The sequence below is a fragment of the Vidua chalybeata genome, chromosome 2, assembly GCF_026979565.1.
Source record: "Vidua chalybeata isolate OUT-0048 chromosome 2, bVidCha1 merged haplotype, whole genome shotgun sequence".
Classification (NCBI taxonomy): Eukaryota; Metazoa; Chordata; class Aves; order Passeriformes; family Viduidae; genus Vidua; species Vidua chalybeata.
The window spans coordinates 99,810,845-99,832,634 of NC_071531.1; the positions used below are offsets into that span (position 1 = coordinate 99,810,845).

Consider the following 21,790-nt stretch of genomic DNA (forward strand, 5'->3'; position numbering starts at 1 on the left):
ATAAAAAACCCTTAGGATCATGGGAGTATTTTTAGGAGATAAAAAGGACCATAAATCAAAAACTGAACACAGTAGAGGAGTCTAGACAAATGCCCTAGCTGAGGAAGAGGGAAACACATCTCCTGATTGACTTTTACCCGGCGCCATCACCTAAGAAAGAATAGACTAGGTTAGGCTGTGAGAAGCAGGGAGAAAGAGAGAGAGCCCTGGTGCTGCCACCATGGAAGGAGCAGGGACAGCTGTTGTTCTGGACTTCAGCAACAGACTCTGCACACCACATCTTCTCATCCTCTGGCCACCGGTGTGCCACAAGGAAAGAAGAAGGGACAGCTGCTGCTCTGGACTTCAGTGACAGACTCTGCATGCCTCCTTCCTTTTGGCCACCTGGGAAAACTACAACCATGGGGGCGAGCTCTGCGTCGAGCCCCCTGCCCAGCTGATCTTTTTAATAAAGAGCTGAATGCTAATAAAGGCATTAGCCCTGTTCATTTCAGTGCCAGCTGGTCGGGCAAGCCAAAGCAGACTTCTGGTGGGCACAGCGGCACACTGTTGTCACCGACTTGCTCTGGTTTGTAAGCAAATAAGCAGAGTCTGGAGCTTTGGTACCTCCTGGGATTATGAGAGTGTCCTAGGGTGACTTTATGGTGCTTGTATCCCCAGTTGTTCTGTTTATGCTGGATATTAAGTTCTGCACCTATAAGACCGGTTCTGAGAGCGAAGAGGGGAGAGAAGAAGCAGGGAGTTATCAGGGACTGCACTTGCTCCCCCACATCCTGCTCCTCGACTGTGCTGTCTGCGGACAGACGGCGGGAGAGAGCTGTCCTTTGCTCTTTTGTTATTTTTTTTTTAGCTAGCTGAGGCAGAGAAGTTCTCCAGACTGTGGCTTTTTTTCTTTTTCTTGGAACTGTTTAAACCTGCTCTGGACCAAAAACCCAGAAAAACACTGGGAGCTCACACCTGTGGCCAACCAGGGCCTGGGACGCAGTGTTTTCCAGTGCTGGATGGACTGATAAGAGACTGAGTGAGCCGAGCTACACCCCATGACAAGGACTCTGCATTTGCCATCTTTTCAGAACAGTGAGAGGTTCTATTGTTTAATATTTTTCTTTTTTTCCATGTTTGTGAGTACTTTGCTTGTTAAAGAAACAGTTTTTTTCCACTTTTCTCAAAGGAGATTATGTCTCCTGAACTGGTGGAGGGCAGGGCTGCTTGAATTTGCTTTCTAGAGGGACCCCTTTGGAGGTTTCCTTCCAAATTTGCCCTAAACCAGGACAGAAAGTTTGAATAGCACGGAGTCCTCTGCAAGGTTACGTGCTGGGCAGTCTTTTATGGACATTGTCATCTCACTTGACAGACTTGAGAAAACCTGAAGGATAAATTCAACTTCTTTGTGAGAGATGCCAAAAAATATTTACCAGGTGTAGACTTTTTCATAACTAGGAAGATCAAAGATCCAAAGAAATCATCAAACTGCAAAGGACTCACAAAACCTAATTCCGTCCAGAAACATCATTAGCATTCAGGAGAAGTAGTGTGCTTCCCTCAGGATTCTACATGTGTGCATGATATTTAAGCTCTGCCCAAACTCAATTTTATTCACAAAGTAATAATTTCTCCACACAATAGAGAGATCTGAATCAGCTGCTTAATGAAGGCATCTCACAGAAAGCAAAGCCAGGGCCTGGGACACACTCCCAAGCTTGTGCCGCTTCACCACTTGATGAAGCATCTCCTCTGCCTGGAAATGCCAAGTTTGTCACTCAGAGAGCTCCAAACCAAATGCCTAAGTTGGAGTTAATTGTCCTCAAAGTAATTATAGAGGCAACAGAGAGAAACAAGGGACTCCAGCTGGTGACACAGCCTATTTTTAGTCTAATAGGAGCGAGATTAATCACAGCCTGAACATGCCCATTCCTTCCTACAGGATAGAAAGAAAGCCCAGGGAGACTAGCTGAGATCTGGATGTCCTGTCCTGAATGGACATCTGACATTAGATGAGATGACTCCTCCCAAACACCTGGTGGAAAGATGCACTCCCAAGGGTCTTTCTTGCCCATGTATAGGGACATGGCAGGAGTCAGTATTCTGACCACTGGCAAGAAAGCAGTTTATTTCTTCTAATGGAACAAAAATAAGTTTAAGTATGAACACATAGTCAGAGTTTTTTTCTTCTGCTACCCTCCTCTGAGCCTCTGCATTAGGGTCTTCATAGTCCTGTTTCTCCCTCTTACCAAACATTACGTTCAAGCCCGCTGAGGGAGATGACATAGAGAAAGGCAACGTGTCTGAAGGCACAGAACATGAACATGTTTCCCAGAACAGCACTGAAGTATTAATCTGTTAATATCTGTGACCCAGTCATTAAGCAGGAGCAGCTTGCTGTCTGCATGTCCACCTCTTAATGAACATTGTTCCGCTTCTTCTCACCTGATTTTTACAGATGCAGCCCTACCCATACCAGTGAGAGCCAGCCATTTAACTTCACGCACGAGATTTGCCTCAGCATCCCAAAGCCTGAACAGCGGAAGAAAATACCTTTTGTTTTAAGCCTCTGAAGTAAACAGTCATCACTTGCACTTGACATGGTGTTGTCTGAGTGAAATACAAGGTGAAAGATAGTTCATGCTTTAGGTAATTCTGTGGCAAATCACTTAGAGACTTTTAAACTAGAGTGACAGCCTGCTTTTGAGGTCCTGTTGCAACAGATAAACCTCACTGTAACCTCTCCTTTGCTTTACAGTAATGCTCCCACAATTGCTCTGCAGAAGTCTCCCTGCATCTGTCTTGTCAGATTACTTAAAGGCACCCATATTCTGCCTGAAAGACTGTGACAAAGTGCACTGCATCTGGACTGTCCAAGACAGAGAAAATGGGTTTCCAGCCACTTTGGCCACACAATTGAGACTAGAACAGAATTTCAAACCTGAGCAGATCAAAAGGCTCTCATCTTCTGTGTCAGCAGATCACTGGAGACTGGCTTGTCCATTACAGTGTGAGTAGATGTCCTTCTAAATACTGGCTTAAGCCATAGGGCAGCCATCAAAATGCTGCTTTTGGCGACCTACGCTCTTGCTCTGGGGCAGGTAAAAACCTGCTTTATCTGACTATTAAAGAAATCAAGAGGGACCTCGCTGCTCTCTGCAGAAGTTCTGCTGCCTGCTCCATTCTGTCCTGTGGTCCCCACCATGATGTCTGGGAGGAGAGATCCTCCTTTATTAATCAATACTTTTTTAGCAGAGACTGTGAGTATATCCTTGGACTACAAGCTGGCACACTGTAATCAGAGTTGAGATCCTCAAGCAATAACCTTCTGAAAACCTAGGCCTTATTATCAGAAACTTTGAAAAAACAAATGCTGAAAAGCATGATTCCTGACTCCAGGCAAATTCATGACAGTCACCTACACCATATAACCAGAAGGTAAAATAAATCTAAGAAGTGCAAGAAAGTTTCAGAAAGACACAATGTTCCCCAGATATCTTCAGGGTCTATTGGGGTTTTATTAGGTTTCCTGAAAAAAAAGGGAAAAGTTTTCTGGGAAATGAACTAGCAGTTTTTGCCCCCAAGCTTCACATGTCCCCAAGCTGATGCTCAGTTGCCAGCCTCTGTCCTGTTTCTTCATACACTGAGGAAGTGATGGCAATGATCTCCTTTTCCAGCACATCCATTTGAGCTGTAATGTCTGACACAGTGTTTTTCACAGCATTCAGCTGCAGCTTCAGTTTATTGTAATCTTCTTGGAAGGATCTGTTCACGTCATGGAGATTGTGACAACACTGTTTCTCCTTAGGAGGAGGGTTCATTTTCAGGAAGGTGTGGAGAAGCTCACATAAGTCCTGGAGAACGTGGAGGATTTCATGCTCTCTAGGCATTCTTGGGGCAGACTCTATTGTATTCTGAGTTGGAGTAGTGCTCTTCCTTTTACCTTCATGTTTCTGCTGGGGGACTGGGCCAGGGTTAGCTTTTTCCACAGCTGTGATGGTGTCAATGTTCTTCTGAAGATCTGAGTGGGCATCTTTGCTCTCTTCATGGACAGTGATGGCTTTTTGGCCTTTCCAGGTAACAGGGAGTGCTTTATTCTCCTGCTGGAAATCCTCAAAGGTTTTATTCTTTTCCTGGACTGCCTGGAGAGCTTTGTTGCCAAGGCTGAGCTGAGTGCCTGTGCTCCTCTCTTGGAAGAGTGGAAATGGCTTATTTTTGCTCTTGAGGCTTTGCTGAATAGCATCAGTGTAAATTAGCTGGACAGATTTGTTCTGTGACTGGAGATATCGTAGTGCTTTGTTTTCTTCCCAGAGCATCCTGTTTTTGATCCAGAGGACTTGATTTTCCTGCCAGAGTGCTCTGTTCTCCTCCCAGATGCTCCACTCATTCTGTGCCTTCTTACTAAAGAGTTTCTGGTGGGAAGAAAAAGGTGGCTGGCAGTAGATGTCATTCACCCATTTCCCATCAATAAAGACAAACATCTCACCCCTTGGCTTCACCCGAGGGGTGATGCAGTCTGTCTCAGGCTCTGTGTGCTGCATGCTCTGGTTCCTCCAATCAAAGGCAGACATGGCCCTTCTTCAGCAAATTGAGGAGGACTGTGGGGAAAGGCTTCTTCCAGGGCTCCTACAAGAGGCCACTGACCACTGTCAAGGAGCAGGTGACACAGTGGGGCTGGAGAAGCTTGAGTAGGACTGAAAGAACAAGGGAACACAAATGCATAGATTTACTGCCAAAATTCCAAACCAGAATTAAACTACACAAGTGACAGAACAAGCAAATAAATCAGTTCTCACAGTTAACCATGTTGCCTCTTTGATGCTGAAAGGTAAGGAGTCCACCAGATACCTAGTTGATAGAAGCTGAGAAAAATGGCATTGGTAGATAAAGCAACACTATGGCAGCACTAAAAGCTTTCTTATAAAAACATGCACTTCCCCTTTATCTCTCTCCCTCATTTTTACAGACCTGCAAGGGAGTAAAATGCAAGACTGTTTTCTGCCTCAGAATAGCCTGCTCCCAAATGACTGATGCACAAACACATTAAAAATTGTTATGAGGCTCAAACAAACTTTTCAAAATAAAGCATTTAAAGGTTCATAAAAAAAAAATCTGGCCTTGAGAGCAGGTTTTTCTTGCTAATGCTGAGTAGCCTGTGCTAACAGGATGCCACAAAAATGCAGTGACAGTTTTGTTTTTTTATCTTAAAATCCACAATATGCACAAACCAAAGCTTTGGGACATCAGAGATTTGTTGCTCTTTGCTTGGTTTTTTGACAAGCTCCCATCACCATGGTCCAAAAACTGTCACAACCCATAGATAATTCTCCACCTTTCATTCTCATTTCTCCTGTCACTCTTACTCTTTATATGCTTTGATAGCTCTGTTATTTTTCTTGCTTTCTAGCCCTGCAATGGTGATTGCTTATCTTTTTCCTACAGTCCATCTGCCTCTTTTTCACATCATCAGAAAACTCATCTCTAAAATCCATACTGCAGGGCCAAACCTCTAATGCTTCTCATTTCAGACACAGAAACCTTAGACTTATCTTGTCCCCTCCTTTCCTCTACCCAAAATATTGCAGTTTAAATCACCTTTTAACCATGAGTGAACTGGGGCAAAGTAAGGATTTCAGTCTTTTATGTGGGAAAAAAAAATAACAACAACCAACCAGACAATCAAAAATTATTGTTTTGTGCCAAAGAAAAGCTTGTTTTCTGCAGCTAAATTAAATAAATTAAATTGTGATTTTCATGATGAAGTTATTTGATCTGAGGTTGAACTATTTTTTATAACCAAATTGCTGGAATTTTCAGGGTTTCTGCACAGAGTTTCTAATAGCACAAATATGCCTTTTTCTAGGTAAAAAAAAAAATAAAGTTACTTGTCAAATTTCACTCTGGTGTATTCCTCTCCCAGCTTCCCTGCTGTCCCTTGGAAAACCCAGTTCTGCCTTTTTGTCTGTCAGGAGAATTTTACCTTCATGAATCTTGCTCTCATATCTCTGCCCCAAGCACTAAGCAGAGAGTGACCACCACACATGAGCCCCTTATAGCCTCCAGCTCTGTCATCACGGTGTGTGCCTCCTGTCCTATTGTTGCCCTTTCCTATTGCTCTCCCCTTTCCCTGTCATTTCCACCAAACAGCACTGCATGTCCAGGTTCCTCCAAGTTACTTCTTAGAGCCAACATCCAGAGATGCATCCTGCACCCCCTTCCCAAGCTTGTCCAACCACTCATAAAATTACTGCTTCATTTAAAATCCAAAATTCCTTCATTTAGGAGAGGGCTATTGCAATATAGGTCTGTTTGCATTAACATTTGATTTTACTGCAACCTGTTTACTGGCTGAATTTCAGGGCTGTCTTCCACATCATCTGCTGCTTTATCTCATGTCAGACTTGTGTTTTCATAACTTCATTCTTCTGCTAAAAAGGTATTTCCCAAAAACTCTGTTTTGGACTTTTTTTTTCCCACTTACACTATGTCCAGAGCCACGCATTGCTCCCTCCCTTACACTCTTTCCCCTGCAGCCTTTCCAACACATCCCATTTCATTGAGGTGCCCAGTCCCATTTTTAACCCCAAAAGCCCCAAAAAATGGGGGCCTGGTGGGGGGTGAAGGGGCAGAGGGCAAATCAGCCATGGAGGGAACAGACCCCTAATTATCCAGGGAAGATGCAGAACACATCCAGCATCAGAAGCCCAGACCCACGTGCCTATCATGGACAAGCAGCTACAGTTCTTAAAGTCACTTACAGAGAAAGTGTTTAGATTGCACATTTTCAGGATAAACAGAAATGTATAATATATATGACTTTGAAGGGCATTATCTCGGGGACAATTAAACTTGACAGTGGCTCTGTCAGCTTTTTTGCACTGCCAGGGAGACATCGACCCAAGCTTTAGGGTGATACTTCAAGATCTCAATGCCTCCCATATAATTTTTTTCCCCCATCTCTGAATAATCCCAGGAAATGCTGGGCAGCTGGGTGGATGAGCAAGGCAGCCAGCCTGCGGGGAAGCCACACCAAATCAAGACAGGCTGGGCAGTTTGGGAGCACAGCATTACAGAGCCAGCACATGCTCACCTCTCAGCGCGGCCAGCGGCGTTCCCTCTCCCCAGAGCCGGGCGAAGCAGCCAGGTCTGAGCTCTCGCTGCTGCCGGGGTGTCCAGAGGCAGCGGCTGCACAGCTGGGGACAGGGGACTGAGGCTCATGTGAGCTCTGACAGGGAGCTTGCCCCAGGAGCAGCCACCTGCCCCTGACCCTCCAGGGATTGGCAGCTCCTGCACACTGTCCTTGCACAGCTCACTTCTGCGCTCCTTCCGCGCTGTCCTCACAAGACTGGCTTTGACTTTTCCCAGCGTTGCTCTTCTGGGCTGTTTCTCATGGAAATGACCTTTCTCCTAGCTCGGCTCCCATGCCCTTTCCTGAACCCAGACTTCCCGATCTCCCTTTGATGCTCATAACTGAGAACAGTTTGGACAGATTCTTTCTCCATCACACCCTCTTAAAACAAATTTTGCTTTTATTCTGAAACTTCAAATTCTGTTTGTTGCTGAACAGATATTGATACATTCAAAAATCTCTTCCCTGTATGCGCTGTGAGAGTTGAAGTTATTTTCTGAGGACAAGATGAAGTTCTTCTTTGACTATAAGTTTAAGAGCAGACTATAGCTGAATCCAAGTAAGAAGAAAATAGAATATAGAAGGCATTCACACATGCAGGTTTAAGTATTATTTGTAGCAGCCATTTCCACTTCCACATCTTTACATTTCTAATGAAGTCTTTCTTATTTGCTACATCTTTCAGAAATGGATTTTTTTTTTTTTCTAATCAGGATTCCTGAATAATACATACAGCATTTTATTTCTTTTTCAGTGAAAATTACTAAGTTGACATCACCCTCAAGAAGACTGCTATTGCTTTAGGAACTTGGAGGTATAGTTCAGCTTTGGTGTTATATGAAAATTATAAACTCAGGTATAAAATCCTTCTCTGTAATTGCTCCTTTGCTTATATTTAATCTTAGACAACAAAACCACATCACAGGTTACTATGGCAACTCCCCAGGGAGTATCCTTCTTTATTTGAGCTTCAGGATCCTGTACAGGAAAACAGAAAAATGTCCTCAAAAGACAAAATATTTTATCATGGGCTATTTGTGCTTGGCCTGCCATCATATGGGAATTTAAGGGTTCTATCCAGTGCAGACACTTTTCAGGAAAAGATTGGCTGAAATGTCCAATCTGAACTTCTGCAGAACTGTGGCTGTGGGCTCTGAAAGTGACCTTTGATGAACATTTTAAGGTCTAAGAGCTGACTAGAAACTGAATTAATAGAAAGAAGTGCAGCTGCTTAGTCCAGAACCACGGAGAACTAACTTGATAGTGAGCATACCTTTGCTTTTCTCACACAGTATTTTCCTTAAAGTTTTGTAAAGTTCTTCTGCCAAATTAATTTTTTACTGAAAATTATGAATACAAATTCCAATACATTTGGATCAAATTTAGTGAATATCATCAGATGTGTTTATGCACACATCAGAATTGGAATGCTGCAAGAGCTCACAGCAGAATTTTTTATAGCAGCTATTCTGATTTCTGAATTGGGCTCTCAAAAGGATTGAGATGTCATTCACAAGATTACAAAGGCAGAAATAATGCTGAGTGTGTTCCACTCCCTGCCAAGAGACAAGTAACTCCTGCTCTGTGAGAAGGGTTTGAACTAACTTGCCAGCTCAGTGTTTTGTCCACAGCATCAGACCACTCAATTTCACAAAGATGTTTCCTTATACAAAGAATTAAATACTATTTGGAACCAAAACCTTTTTTCTCCATCCTATCTGCACACCTTATACCAGGCTGCTCAGCTGACTTTGCTGTCCTTCTTCTTGGAGATTGTCTGGTTCTAGAAAGGATTCAGTGGGAAGGAGTGTGTGATCCCAGACACACTCATATAATATTCTCCGTGCTCTGTGCTGGGGTGCTAGAGGTCACCATCCAGTGATGGGTTGAAAGCCAGGGGGAAGAGCAAGGTATGAACTGCTGCCATGAAGATTTTGCAAGAAGGGCCCTGAAGACCCCATACCAGTCTCCTTTCTATTAGACAGTGGCATGTACCAGCAGTAAATGTCAGCCCTTTCCATCCTTTGCTTTTGGGTTAGAAGACCTGGTAAAGTGTCTAAAGTGAAAATAATCGGGGGGGAGGAGGCGGGGGGGGGGAACTGTTTGGTAAAAAACATGCTATATTCCCAAATCTTTATTTGATAGAACCAAAAGCATCTGCTGCCACTTTCTACCATGCCAAACACATCTGTGCTTTTGAAATGCCAGCCTCTGTTCATTCCAGTGCAGGCTGGTCTCACCACACACTCATCCACTGTTCTCCAGGGCATTAAGCCTGGAGGTGAATCCCACCTAGTCACTAAAAAAGACTTGCATAGCTGAGTGCTCTTGAATCATCTCCTGACCTCAACAGCTGTGTAGGGAGTAAAAATTGTATTTTCTCAGTTTCTGAGGCAGTGAAATGTCTGGTAATATCTCAGCATTGTATTCTGCCCAGGAAGAGACAGTCAGCAGTGTGAAAATCAATAATGAAAAACTTTGGATCAGTTTTTTTTTTTTTCAGGCAAAGAAATGGCTTGAGTGACACACCTGTGTCATCACCTATTTGGACTAATTGTCCTTCCAGGGACACTATCACAGTGCTGCTGCTGGTGTCTCAGTGTAACCCTCACAACATCCAATGTTGTGCAAATCACCAACCCTGCATTCTCCTATCAGCACTGGGTCAGCTGAAAGCTGAAATGAAAGGTGGAAATACCTACTTTCATATCTTCCCTCTGATCCTAATTTTATTTTAGACATTGGGTAAGTGATCATTTCCTCAGGTTCTCAATGAGTTTGGGATGCTGACTTTCTGATGTAAGCTGTCAAGAGAATTTAGTTCTTCTTTGTGAAGTGCCTTGAACATGAAAGCATGACAGCAAAGAAGCCCTACACACCACTCTTATTTATCTCTTGATTGTAATACACACACGGTTTACAGGGTGAAGCAAAACATTTTACTATTGCTAGTAAGTGACATCTTACAGACTTGTCAGGCTTTGTGTTGTTCCACCTTTGATCTCATTCTCATTTTGCTTGCTTTGTACTTTAGCTACGAATACTTAGAAAAAAAATCATCAAAACCCATGTGCAGTCTCTTGGTCAACTCTAAGCCATTTTCTGTCAACTCTGTTCCTGTGTGTTGTGCCTCTGTGAGCCTTGCCAACAAAAACCAGCCCAATTACCATGTCACTCTCCTAGTTATATCTGAACAGATCAAAATTTACAGAGCACTCCACAGGCTGAAAGAGCCCGTTGTTCACTGCTGAGTTAATACTAGAAGAAATGGTCCATGATGCACTTGTTTCTGTTCTGAGGGCAGAGGGGCAGAGCTGACATTGCCCCTGGAGGAGCTCTCTGGCCTTGCTGTACCTAGGGACAATTTGGAAGGGGACAGTCACCTCAGTGTGCCATGTGTGAGCATGGGGTATCCCAAAGGCCTCCCTGGGACACCCTGAGAGGCAGGCCTGCCAGCAGGCTGTGCTGGACACTGTCCCTGATCTCTGACAGCCACAAACCCCAAACAGCAACAGGCATTAGTGTTCAGGAAACAGACTTGAGCCCCCAGTGACTTGTCAGCCAAGTGGTGCTTCAGCCCTCACCACTGCTCTGATTAGGTCTCTGCTGACTGCGCCTGAGCTCTGAGGTTCTGCAAACAGGTGCAGTGTTTGGGAGTTGGGGACATTTCAGCTCATTCTGAACACAGAGCAGGTCTTCCATATGACAAGTCTCTGGGTGAGAGGGAAAGTCAGTGGCTCCATTCTTGATTGACAGGGAGAAAATTAAGGGTTCAGGCTTATTAAGCAATCTCTAGCAGTGATTTATGGGGTCCTGTACATTTTAATCTAACAAAAAAATTTAAATCATCTAATTAGCTAAATGTGTAATCCTGTATATTAATTGTCGATTAACCACTTCTTAATTAAAATGGAATGCTTATCAAATAACATGTGATGGCCACGTAGCACCAATTTAAGTCATTATCAGACCAGCTCCTACTTTAATAAGAATCTGTTCAACTAGAGTCTAATAATTTTATTTTATTTTAAAAGCTCTACAGAAGAGGAAGCAATCACCTTAAAAAAATAATATTCCATTAGGACTTTCTAGACCCTTTACTGTAAACAACACTGCATGAAGAATCACAAAACCCATGTTAAATATCCAAGGAACTATCAAGGAACCTTGATACCTAGATCTTGTGTTTAAGTTTGTCCAGGAGTTCCTTGTTCATGCACGCAGTGCTTCCAGCATTTTTGCTTGACTTCCTTTTTGTTGGGATGCATCACTCCTGAGTTTGGAGGAGGTGATCCTTGATTATTCACCAGCTTTTCTGGGCCCATCATCCTTCCAGGGAATTCTGCCAAGCAGATCCCTGAAAAGATCAAAGTCTGCTTTCCCAAAGTCCAGATGAGTTTGTTGTGTGCTCTCCTCAATCCTAAATATTCTAACTCCATAATTTTGTGGTCACTGCAGCCAAGGCTGCCCTTGAGCTTCACATCCCTCATCAGATACTCTTGTTGGTGAAAACAAGGTCCAACATTAGCACCTCTCCTCATTGGCTCCTCTATCACCTGGGGAAGGAAGTTATTATCAGGGCATTCCAGGAATGTCCTGGATGGTTTATGCCCTGTTGTGTTGTCTTGTTCTCCCACGAGATACCAGGGTGGTTGAAGTTCCCCATACGGACCAAGGCTTGTGAACCTGAGATCACTCCTACTTGTCTACAGAGGAACTAATCCACTTCCTGGTCAGGCAGCCCATAGCAGACCCCTACTATGATGTCACTTGTCCCTGCTCTCCCTTTAATCCAGACCCATAAACTCCAAGTGGCACCTGATCCATCCCCAGGCAGAGCTCCATGCACTCCTGCTGGTCATTGACATGGGGGGTGACACTTCCTCCTCATCTCCACACCCTGTCCTTCCTAAAGAGCTTGTGTCCCTTCATTCCAACTCTTCAGTCACAGAGCCCACCCATCACAGCCCTGCAGGTATGCACAGTTCTCTAATTCCTCTGGTTTATTCCCCATTCTGCTTGCATTCGAGAGAGACATTTAAGCTGGGCCCCCATTAAGCTGACTTAATGTCTGGAGTGGTTGGAATCACACTGTGCTGCTCTTCACGTGCTCTCGTGCTGACCTGTGACCCCTCCCCAGGCTCTGAGCATCTCTGGCTGGCACTGGCATCACACTGGTAGGAGTGAGATGGATTGAGGTTTCCCTCCCCTGGCAACATTAGTTTAAAGCCATCTTCACCAGCCTGGTAAGTCTATGGGCAAAGACACTCTTCCCCTTCTCTGGCAGATGAGCTCCATCAGCTCCCAAGAGATCAGGTTTCTCAAAGAGACTCCCATGATATAAGCAGCTGAACCTCTGGTTGTGGCACAAGTGCTGTAATCATCCTAGGATTTTATATGGACTCTCCCCCACTGCCCTTTCTGATTATTCATGCGTCATCTTCCAAGAAATTTTGAAATAGCTTACTTGGACTTGCATCCATGTTCTATGGGCAAACACTGCTGAGTACATCTCTCTCAGTCCTTGTAGGCATGCAAGATTTGTTCTCCCATGTGTTTTTATCACTAGACCTGCAGGAGCAGACTTCTAACAAGGCACAGGACCCATCTGGTAATCTTATTAAAAATCAGATTTGGCTTTCAGAATCAATCTTTACCCAGTGGGTTTCTCAAATGGTAGCACTGTCACCTGATTTTTGCAAAGAGCTCTGCACTCAGCTCCCAGGACTACCCTTCCACAGCATTTTTGCCTGTTACAATGGCACACAGATTTTTACTGGAGCTGATGGGCTTGTGCAAAGCAAGCATCTTATGAAAGATACAAATATCTTGAAGGATATCTGAAGCTTAGTGCTAGACAGTGTAATTTTGCCAAACTAGAAATGCAAAAAGAACATTAAAAAAAAGATAATATAGGCTCATAACTAAACTTAAATGTGGAGTGGTACTGAAACGAGACCATTTCAAGCTCTGTGGAGCACTGGTTTACCTTTTTTAGCACGTATCATGCTTTCATGGGCCATGGCACACTTTGCTTAGAGGAAGACAATTTTAACATCTGCTCCTCCCAGGGTTTAAATTGGTGCCAGAGTACTCTTTTAAGGGTATGCCAGAAGAAGAAAGGTTTCAGCAATGAAATAAGAGAATAAACAGTTAAAACCCAGGTACTATTGTTAAGCACACCTAGGAACAATTAAACAGGCAATTTTAGAAATGTAACCCCTAGGAAAGATTTTATGCCAGTGAAGCAGCCCTTTTTACCCATTTCCCTCAACTTTAAACCTGCAAAGTCTGTCCTGAGGTGAATGGAGGTTACAAAATTTACCTGGTTTTCCAAAATTGCCTGCAAACCTCTGTGCAAATGTAGGGTCACTGTCTGTCCAAATGCTCTGCGGTGGCACTTGAAAAATAGCTGGAACTAGAACACACATCCACCCAGAGAAATGCAGTGAGAAAAAAATAGGTTAACCTGTCTTCACATGTGTCCAGAGGATATCATTAACATTAATGTAGTCATAAAGCAGCACCTGCTGGCTCAACACAGCACATCTTTGCCTACTGCCAATTAACTCTTCAAAAAATAATAGAGAACAGTTTTTGCCCTTCTGCCCCAAGCACAATAACTTGTTTCCTGTTAAGCATTATTAATTATAATGTCCCTGTTGCTTTGCCTCATTGAAATGAACAGTCCCATTAGTGACATAAGCTTCATAGCAAGGTGTATCTCAGCAGGAGCAAGTGCAGAGTTATTGGGCTTTAAAAATATTATACTGCTTTTTATTACTATTGTTGTTCCTTACTTGTTGTAGAGGTTTCACTCTTAACCATCCAGAAGGAAAAAAACCCCGCAATTCTCAGTCAAAGCACAGATCCCACCTAGGTAAAGGCACAAATTCCACTAAGATGTTCATGTTACGGTTATGTCAATGATTCAGCAAGCAAAGTCCAAGCAAAAGGCTTAGGTGTGGCAAGTCGTGCGATGAGATGGACAGAGACACTCCCCAAAAAAAGCTGTAACCATGTTCTGCATTGCTAAAAGTGAGCTGCAGTCAGATGCTGAAGGGAAGAGCGAAGGTGAAGGTGACCCTTCCTCTGCGGTCAGGTGTAAGGTGCTGTGGCCGTGCTGCTGCACAGCAGCTGGGTGCTACCCCTTCACAGGCCCTTGGCTCTCCTCCAGGGTCCTTTTAGGACCAGCTCTTCCCCACTGCACTCAAGCAATGCAACTAGCCCATGTGCAAGGTTTCTGATATGGTGTCCAGTGAGGTCACTCACTTATACACAAGCTTTGTATCTCTGATTTACAGTGTGAAGGTCACTGTCTCTTCTGCAAGGTGTCTCTTACTGCCCAGTTCATGTTCTGTGGCTGAGCTGCCAGCCCTGTCTGAGCAGACACCACCAGGTGTGAGCACTCTTGGTCTGAGCAGAGTTGGCTGTATAAGAAGCTAAGCTAAACCTGTTCTGCTAAGGGACAGGACAGCTCTTCCCTTTCCACCTGCATGCAGGGATGAAGTGACAGATATATGCGATGCCCATTAAAATATTTTACATGGTATTTAACCTGAGCATTTTGGCATAAAGCATAATCCATCTGAGCTGTCTGCACAACATAAACATACAGTATATGGCAGCCAGCCCATTAACTGAAGAGCTGTTTTGCATGACACAAACACTGAGGTTACCCATTGTGCTTGTGTTACCCTTCCTATCTTACCAAAGTCACTTTCTGCATAGACAGGATGTCAGGAATATGATTTACTGGTTTTGCTTGTCAGTGCATTGCAGGTGATCACATACCAGGTATCGCTGCTGAATGGATGAAAGCCAAGGACACTGGTTCATGTATTTAGAATAGAAAGATAGCAACGTGCAACTAGTTTCTGCCTAAAGCCAAGTTGCCATTAGTAGCTTGCAGAAAGCTGCACGATTGCTCCTCTAAAAGTGTGCCTGATTGCATGTTTATTCACAAGTTTGAGCTGCACAGAAAAGTGCAGTTGTTCAGGCTGCTGAATCTCTGTCAACTCTCCTTTTATGAGACAGTCAAACCTTTCCAGAGCCATGAAATGCTTTGTATTATTTGCTGCTGGGATTGTCATATCTTCTATATCTAACAAGGTACCTGGAGACCATCCTTCTATTTCTAGCAAAGATTTCTACCTGACACTAATAAGAAGACAGCATCCCAACGCCACCTTTTTGAGGCAGAAAGGGGCACTCCAGTGACCTTGGAAGGCCTCATCTGAAATTACTAAACCAAAGCCTGCCATCATCTTACAGACAAGGTACATGCCATCAGCCCATATCTCCCTCACCTTCCACCTCAATGCTGATTAATTTCTCCTAGTCTTATCCCAAGTATCGCTGAATGACAGAAAAAGAGATATTTCTGTGACTCACAGGCCAGTTTTTGCAGTGCATCTTTATCTGCTTTGCCTGATTGATCAAAGATGCCATTATCTGCTGTACTCTGCAATCTCATTGACTAGGTTCAGCCTTGCTAACTTCTAGCCTTCAAAGATCATAAAGCTTGCTAAAAATAAAGTTTAAAAAAAAAAGGGGCGGGAGGAGGGCTTTCTTTTTTTTTTTTTTTGACTGTATTCTGGATCTTTATAGAGGTAAAATTTCCTTCCCACCCCTCAGAGGAGTTACTTTCTTTCTGATGACAGTGGATTATCTCTTGCAAATAATAAGACATCTGCCTAATTATTTGTCTTTGTTTTTTCTTTCTCTTTGCATCAGCTCCACCCTGCCCCAAATACAGAGCCCTTAGAAACCATAGCCAGCCATCTCCATTTACATCTACACATATCCCCCATGTTTCTTCTTTTGGGGAAGCCCCAGGCAGTACTGTTTAAAGGCAAAAATTTAGATGCAATAAATGCACTTGAGCAAATGAGATCAGAAGCTGCTTGCCTCGTTGTTGAAACCCATCACCCTTGATGCACAGCTACCACCAATGCACAGCCATACCTGGGTGATGGCAAGGGCTGAGCTGCAGATCTCCTGCGAGGCCTGCTAAAGAAACTGCTTCTGAGATTCAGGTGAATGGTAGTGCCAAGGGAAACTGTTATTGTTCTGTGGGATACCTGTGTTCTTCGTGAGGAGAACATAGAACTGTAAGCACAGGCACTCGCAGAAATCTGTAGCAGCATTCCTTCCATATTATGTATATGAAACATCAATACCTGAGAAGTGACATCCCACAACCTTTTTTTTTTTTTCCCAAACAAGAGAATCACTGCAAAACTTCGTAAGTAAAGAAAAGCAGATGTGGTTAACAAAGGAACTAAAATATGGTTGGAGCAAGAAGTTTATTAAAAAGATGGTTCTTTTAAATGCCTTGTCATTTGCAAATACATTCAAAATAAATGATAGAGATTGCAGCTCTTCCTTCTACTGACATCTTTTGTACTGTGGCTGAGAAATCACGGGTACAAGTTCACATACATGTCACTGTGCAAAGTGCTCGTGGTAATCATTTTCACGGGGAAAAATAATCACTTGAAGTCTCATATATTTTTTGTCATGAATTCAGTTAATGCACACATCAATCAGGTTGTCAAAGCTGTTTACAGCCCATGACTGGGTATTTCTAGCTTTTGACATATTATATCAAAGAGAACCAGAATCCTTGAAACATAATTGTATAGCTCTATCTCTCTCTCTCTCTCTTCACAGCTTTCTTCCCATATTCAATTTTTCTGGTAAACTCTTTATATCATTTGCAGCTCCTTCAGAATTCCAGAGTCACCAGTTTATTAGCAACATCAGGATCACATTATTCCTCTTCTGAGACCCTGCCCTGGGTTTTCTCCAAAACTTACAAGGACTAAGAGTTGCAATATTGAGGTAGGTTCAACTACCACATTCTTCTAAATTAAATTGCTCCGATATTCCTTCATGCATTTGCACATCACTATCTAGTTTCTTTCATCCAATTTCAAAAATGTACTGTTATTCTTCTTTCTCCATGGTCTTCATTTTTTTTTTTTTACTTTTGTACTTAATGACTCTGTGTCTGGCTGTTGATGACGAGCTGTCTCCTCTGGGGTTTGTTCAAAGTTTAGAACTAGTCTAAGATACTAGTCCCAAAAGAGGGTGTGAGAAGGAAGAAGGGTTGGAGGATCTATATCTTTTCTTGTGAAAATTTAGAACCCTGGAATTAGAAATTACCCTTTCTTCTATATTTTCCCCCAGATGAAAATCATGAAGATATACCAAGTTTTCTCTCCATGTATACCACATGTAAGAAAACAGGGATTTTGGAGTCAAGTATTTCAATCCATGAAGATACAACACTCACTAACTTAGTGAGTACCAGCACAGGAAATTTCTAGCAACATGCACTGGAAAGATAAAAGCTCAGATGTGCTTTACACCATCACCAAATGAGATCAGCACCTGATGGACTGTCTTTAAGAGACAGACACTGCACTTGACAGCCAGCCCATGAAAAATGAAGAGGTGTGATTTATTCAAAGGACCAAATATCTCACAAAACTGGGCAGGGGGAAGGAACGAAAATGCAGGAGGGGAGAGGGGTCAGAAACAGTCCAAAATTTGTGCGGGCAACTGCAGCATAAAAACAACCAAACTACTAGTCCAAGAACTTGGTCATAAAGTTTAATGGCTTGTTATTTATATGAAGCCTTCAGTAACACAGTAAGTAGTACCTGTTTTCCCTCACTTCACATCTTTTCTGTAAAACGCTTTCTTTTCTCTCTGTCTCTCTCTCCATTTTAATTTAAACAATATATCTGGTTTAAGTGTGACTATAAAGCAGACTCTTAGCAGGGACAGAGGTGTGTGCCAGCTGGAGATGGCTCCGCTCCCATCCTTTCCCAAGGTCATTGCCCACCAGCCACACCTGAGGACAACAAGCCTGCAGTGCTGTGATCAGCGATGAACATGCTCCAAAAGTAGCAAAGAGACAGCATGCCCCAGTAGCTTGCTGGGTTGTGCTTGCATGCAGCAGGATATCAAGTCTTTGAGGTGTTGTTTTGTTGGAGGAAAACGTTGTTTTCCTCCAAGACATTTATTAAACACTAGATTTTAGAGTGCCCTGATAGGTTTGCATGAAGGACATTGTGGGACTGACTGACAGACCGATACGATAAAGATGTCAGGAAAACATTCAAAATTTACTTTTGGCAACAGTCAAGAAAAGGAAGGGGAAAGCCTTCCAAATCTTGCTGCAAATAGGCTTTCCCACAGATTTAATGGGGAAAATAAATGTGCAGATTCCGAGACCCTACTTTGAATGACATTAGTGATTTGAGATGCTTCATCATTCTCTGCATCATATGAACTGCAGACTTTTGATTTCCCAGACTCTGCTAATAACAAGCCCTATAATTAGGTATCTGTCCTTTGCAATCAGCACTACAGCTTTCTGTTCATAGGAGAAAAATTGGAGGGTGGGAGAACCACTCAAGAGCATAGGAAAGCTGCCACTGGTGTAGTGTGGCTGGCTAATGGTTTCAAAAACATTATTAGGTATGTAGCATGTTAATAAAAATGTTCTTGCTCATTTGTCTGTCTGATTGAACCCACACAAGTTTTGGGTGCGAGCTCATTTTCTCAGACTCCAGTAGTTAAGTAACAGATTTCTTCTGATTTCCTCCTCCCCTGTACCCATGAGCCATTTGCCTGGATGACTGGCCACAGACTGTTCCTGCTCATTAGGCAAGATTTGCTTTTGAAGTTTGATACAGCAAGATCATGTAGAAAGGCATGATGGAGAGATGCTGCCTAGGGATTTATGCTCTTATTTTCCCCTGTTTTTTATTTTGTCCATTCAGTTTGCTGGTTTCTGTTCTTTGACTTGAAAAGAGGAGCCCAAGCATGTCAACAGGCAAAAATCAGACTGTTACTTGACTGTCTTGGAAAGCTTTGAGAGGCAGCAACAAGGAGGCTTCAGTGTAAAACCTTGGCCTGTTAAAGTCACAGCAACATCAAATGCATGAGGGATTTTACATTGAAAGGTAGAGACATTTTGCCAGTCTTATCACAGCCATCAGAAGCAAAAAAGCAAAAATTAATCTGATGACACTGCCTACAGTAAGGCAAAAATCTGCTGCTCACTGCATTGCACTGTTGAGATCACAGCATCTCCAAACCATTGTGGTGGAGTTCCTCTGGACCCCATTTTATGTCTGGAGAAGTAAATTTCCCCACCAAGTTGTCTCTGACTACATTTTAAAAATTAATTTAATGCCAGTGCACCCCATTCTTCACTACAGCAAAACTGCCTTTGGAGAAAGCAATGACAGCTCTCAGACATAATTTTCTGCCCAGTACTTGCCCAAGAGTCTCTTCATCTCTGAGGTTTCCAAAGCCAGGAGGGTTATTTTCAGGGACACACATACTAAAATTAATGCTAAATCCAAAGGACCGCATGCTGTGGGGCTTGATTGGATTTGGACAAAGAATGTCACTTTCTAAAGTCAACCCTGCATGTAGATCATTTTTCTTTCACCATCTAATCATGATTGTGAGAACATAAATCATGTGAATTACAATGAGCAGAGTTGATGAACGTGCGCCGCAGGAACTCCAACTTCAATCCCCTTCGAGGTCACCACTGGAGAAAGTCCCTTCCCTAGGGCTTGATTTCTGCTGCCTGGCACATTCCCTCCTTAGCCACACTCTTTTGAGGGTGATGAGAAGTACCACCTTTGCTTCTGTTTTGTCTACAACCTGTCTCTCCTTTTAACAGGAAAATTAAGCCCCGTAAATGTCTGTAAAGGCTTCCTGTAATTTTTCTACATTCACTTACAACCAGGCTCTTAATAATTGGATATAAAGTAAAAATCCTCGGGAGCACAAGAGTGAAGTCTGCAAGTGCACGGGAATTCAGTTCTCTCAATATTTATGTTTAGCATTAAATACTTCATGCAAAAACAATGACTTTGACTCCCAAGGCCTTCCCTCTCTTATCTCAAAAATTGTTCATATATATGCTGCAGGATCCCTATGCAAATATAAAAAGGGGATTAAGTTGAACATGTAGTAAATCCTGTTTTTACACTAAATAGGCAAGAGCTAACAGAGAGCCTTTGGATTAAAAATAGGTCCCTCTTTGCTGAGCAGACTAAACTATTCTTACCTCTGGCTTCCCTCCCATGCAGGAATTGACTTTTTCCTGGTGAGAAATTAAAGTGAATTATAAAATCTATAGTACATTAGAGGTATGTTCTGTAAAATAAATTATTTTGATTTAAATAACTGTATATTAGGGAATGTCCCCTGCCTCCACAAAACCACTCCTTGTTTTGCAGTGGGAATCTGTGGCCCAGCCCATGTATGACAGTACCATTGCGTAAGAAACTTCCTTGCCCTTAAGGAAATATTGGGGACACAAGGTGAAAATTGACATCACAACTCTCTGAGTAGGAGGTGAGCACTGCCCCTGGCCCCAGACATCATCTTTGACCATCACCTGGTGTTTTCTCTCCACCCTTTGCAGCAGCATCCAGGAGGAGGAAAACTCCTCCAGTCTCACCAGATCAATTGTTACTTCTAGGACCACACATGAAGCTCATTGGCATTTTGGCTCAATTTTAATGGCTTGTCCCATGAAGAGGAAAATTGGGCTGCGGTGATGAGCTGAAGGACACAGAAAGCAGAGGGCTCAGCAGGCAGCCCAGCTGTGGGACCACTGACCTGGTCATGTGGTTTTTTGTTTCACCTGTTTCCATTTGTTCCCTTAAAACACCAAAACACTGCTGAGCACAAGGAAAATTCCTCTCTCTGAGTCTTGTGAGACCAACCCCTGGGTCCACAATGAACATAGTCACCAGAGTGGAAAACACCCCACAGAGTCTGACAGAGGGACTTAAAGGAACTGACTGCACAGGGTAAAGCACAGCTGGAGGAAGCAGTGATGGAGCCACCACTTCCTGACAGCACCAGCACATCTCACAGCTGAACTCAGGCAAACATTCCCTTTAAACCTGGTTTTCCTTTCCTTTCAAGAAATCTCTGAGAGAAATGTAGGAGCAGTTTTTGCCCAAGTCATTAGCCTTTTCAACTTTCCCAAACCCTTTCAGCTCAGACACTCAGCTGCCAGAATAAGCATCATTAATAAGCATTATTTCACCTCTGGATGGTAGAAAAACAAGGCACATACACAGAAGACCTAAACCCAACAAGCTGGAGAGTCCTTTTGAGGACAGCAGGGGTCACTGACACACTCTATGCCCCAGCACTGGCAGATGAATGGGGTGAGGATGTTGGTGTGCTGTGGCCCATGGAGGCAGCTCATGCTCAAGATGCAGCACACACCAAAAATAAACAGCAAGGAACACTTGGGTGGAACCTGTCCACCATGATATAGATGATGAGATACCCAGGCTCTCCTTTTGGAGAAGCACAGAAGGGCACTTCACCCACCTCCCCTCAGGGCTTGCCAGGGAAGAGTGCCTCAGGCACCAGCAGTATGATTCTTCCTCTGGACAAGCTCACAGGCTGGCATCCCCCTCCCAGCGTGCCAGGCAGGCGTGACATCTCTGGATGTGATCTCACATATCCTCCACTGCTGCAAGTCCCTGTCCCCTCCATCCCTCAGTCCTGGCCAATCTCCCACAGCCCCACCAAAATATCCAGGAAGGGCTGCAAGCTGGCAGGAGCCCTCACCTCCTTGACTGAGAAATGTGGCATGGCAATGTGGGTACTATGGCA

General features: G+C 43.4%; 1 protein-coding gene and 1 long non-coding RNA gene across 11 annotated transcripts; one reads left to right on the forward strand and one right to left on the reverse strand.

The window, feature by feature from the left end:
- Window positions 1-3,498: 3,498 nt before the first annotated feature.
- Window positions 3,499-21,780, reverse strand: CBY2 (chibby family member 2). Of its 8 annotated transcripts, none has more exons than XM_053936314.1 (5): window positions 21,746-21,766; window positions 20,217-20,252; window positions 13,912-13,987; window positions 13,437-13,529; window positions 3,499-4,676 (listed from the first exon to the last, which is right to left on the reverse strand). In XM_053936314.1, the coding sequence occupies exon 5, from the start codon at window positions 4,551-4,553 to the stop codon at window positions 3,570-3,572; it is 984 nt and encodes a 327-aa protein (XP_053792289.1). In that variant the 5' UTR covers window positions 4,554-4,676; window positions 13,437-13,529; window positions 13,912-13,987; window positions 20,217-20,252; window positions 21,746-21,766; the 3' UTR covers window positions 3,499-3,569. The 8 variants fall into 8 exon arrangements, with proteins under 8 accessions (XP_053792289.1, XP_053792290.1, XP_053792287.1 ...); XM_053936315.1 differs by lacking the exon at window positions 13,912-13,987 and adding an exon at window positions 16,079-16,201 and having other exon boundaries at window positions 21,746-21,762; XM_053936312.1 differs by lacking the exon at window positions 21,746-21,766 and adding an exon at window positions 21,503-21,630.
- On the forward strand, window positions 11,934-17,362 carry LOC128784574 (uncharacterized). 3 transcript variants are annotated; one of them, XR_008429544.1, is made up of 5 exons: window positions 11,934-12,086; window positions 12,252-12,357; window positions 15,224-15,390; window positions 16,837-16,957; window positions 17,306-17,362. It is a non-coding gene; the product is annotated as an uncharacterized LOC128784574 (long non-coding RNA). The 3 variants fall into 3 exon arrangements; XR_008429543.1 differs by having other exon boundaries at window positions 15,253-15,390; XR_008429542.1 differs by lacking the exon at window positions 15,224-15,390.
- Window positions 21,781-21,790: the final 10 nt, after the last annotated feature.

Excerpts from the sequence above, each read along its gene's own strand:
- CBY2 (XM_053936317.1), bottom strand. The coding sequence starts at position 4,553 with ATGTCTGCCTTTGATTGGAGGAACCAGAGCATGCAGCACACAGAGCCT.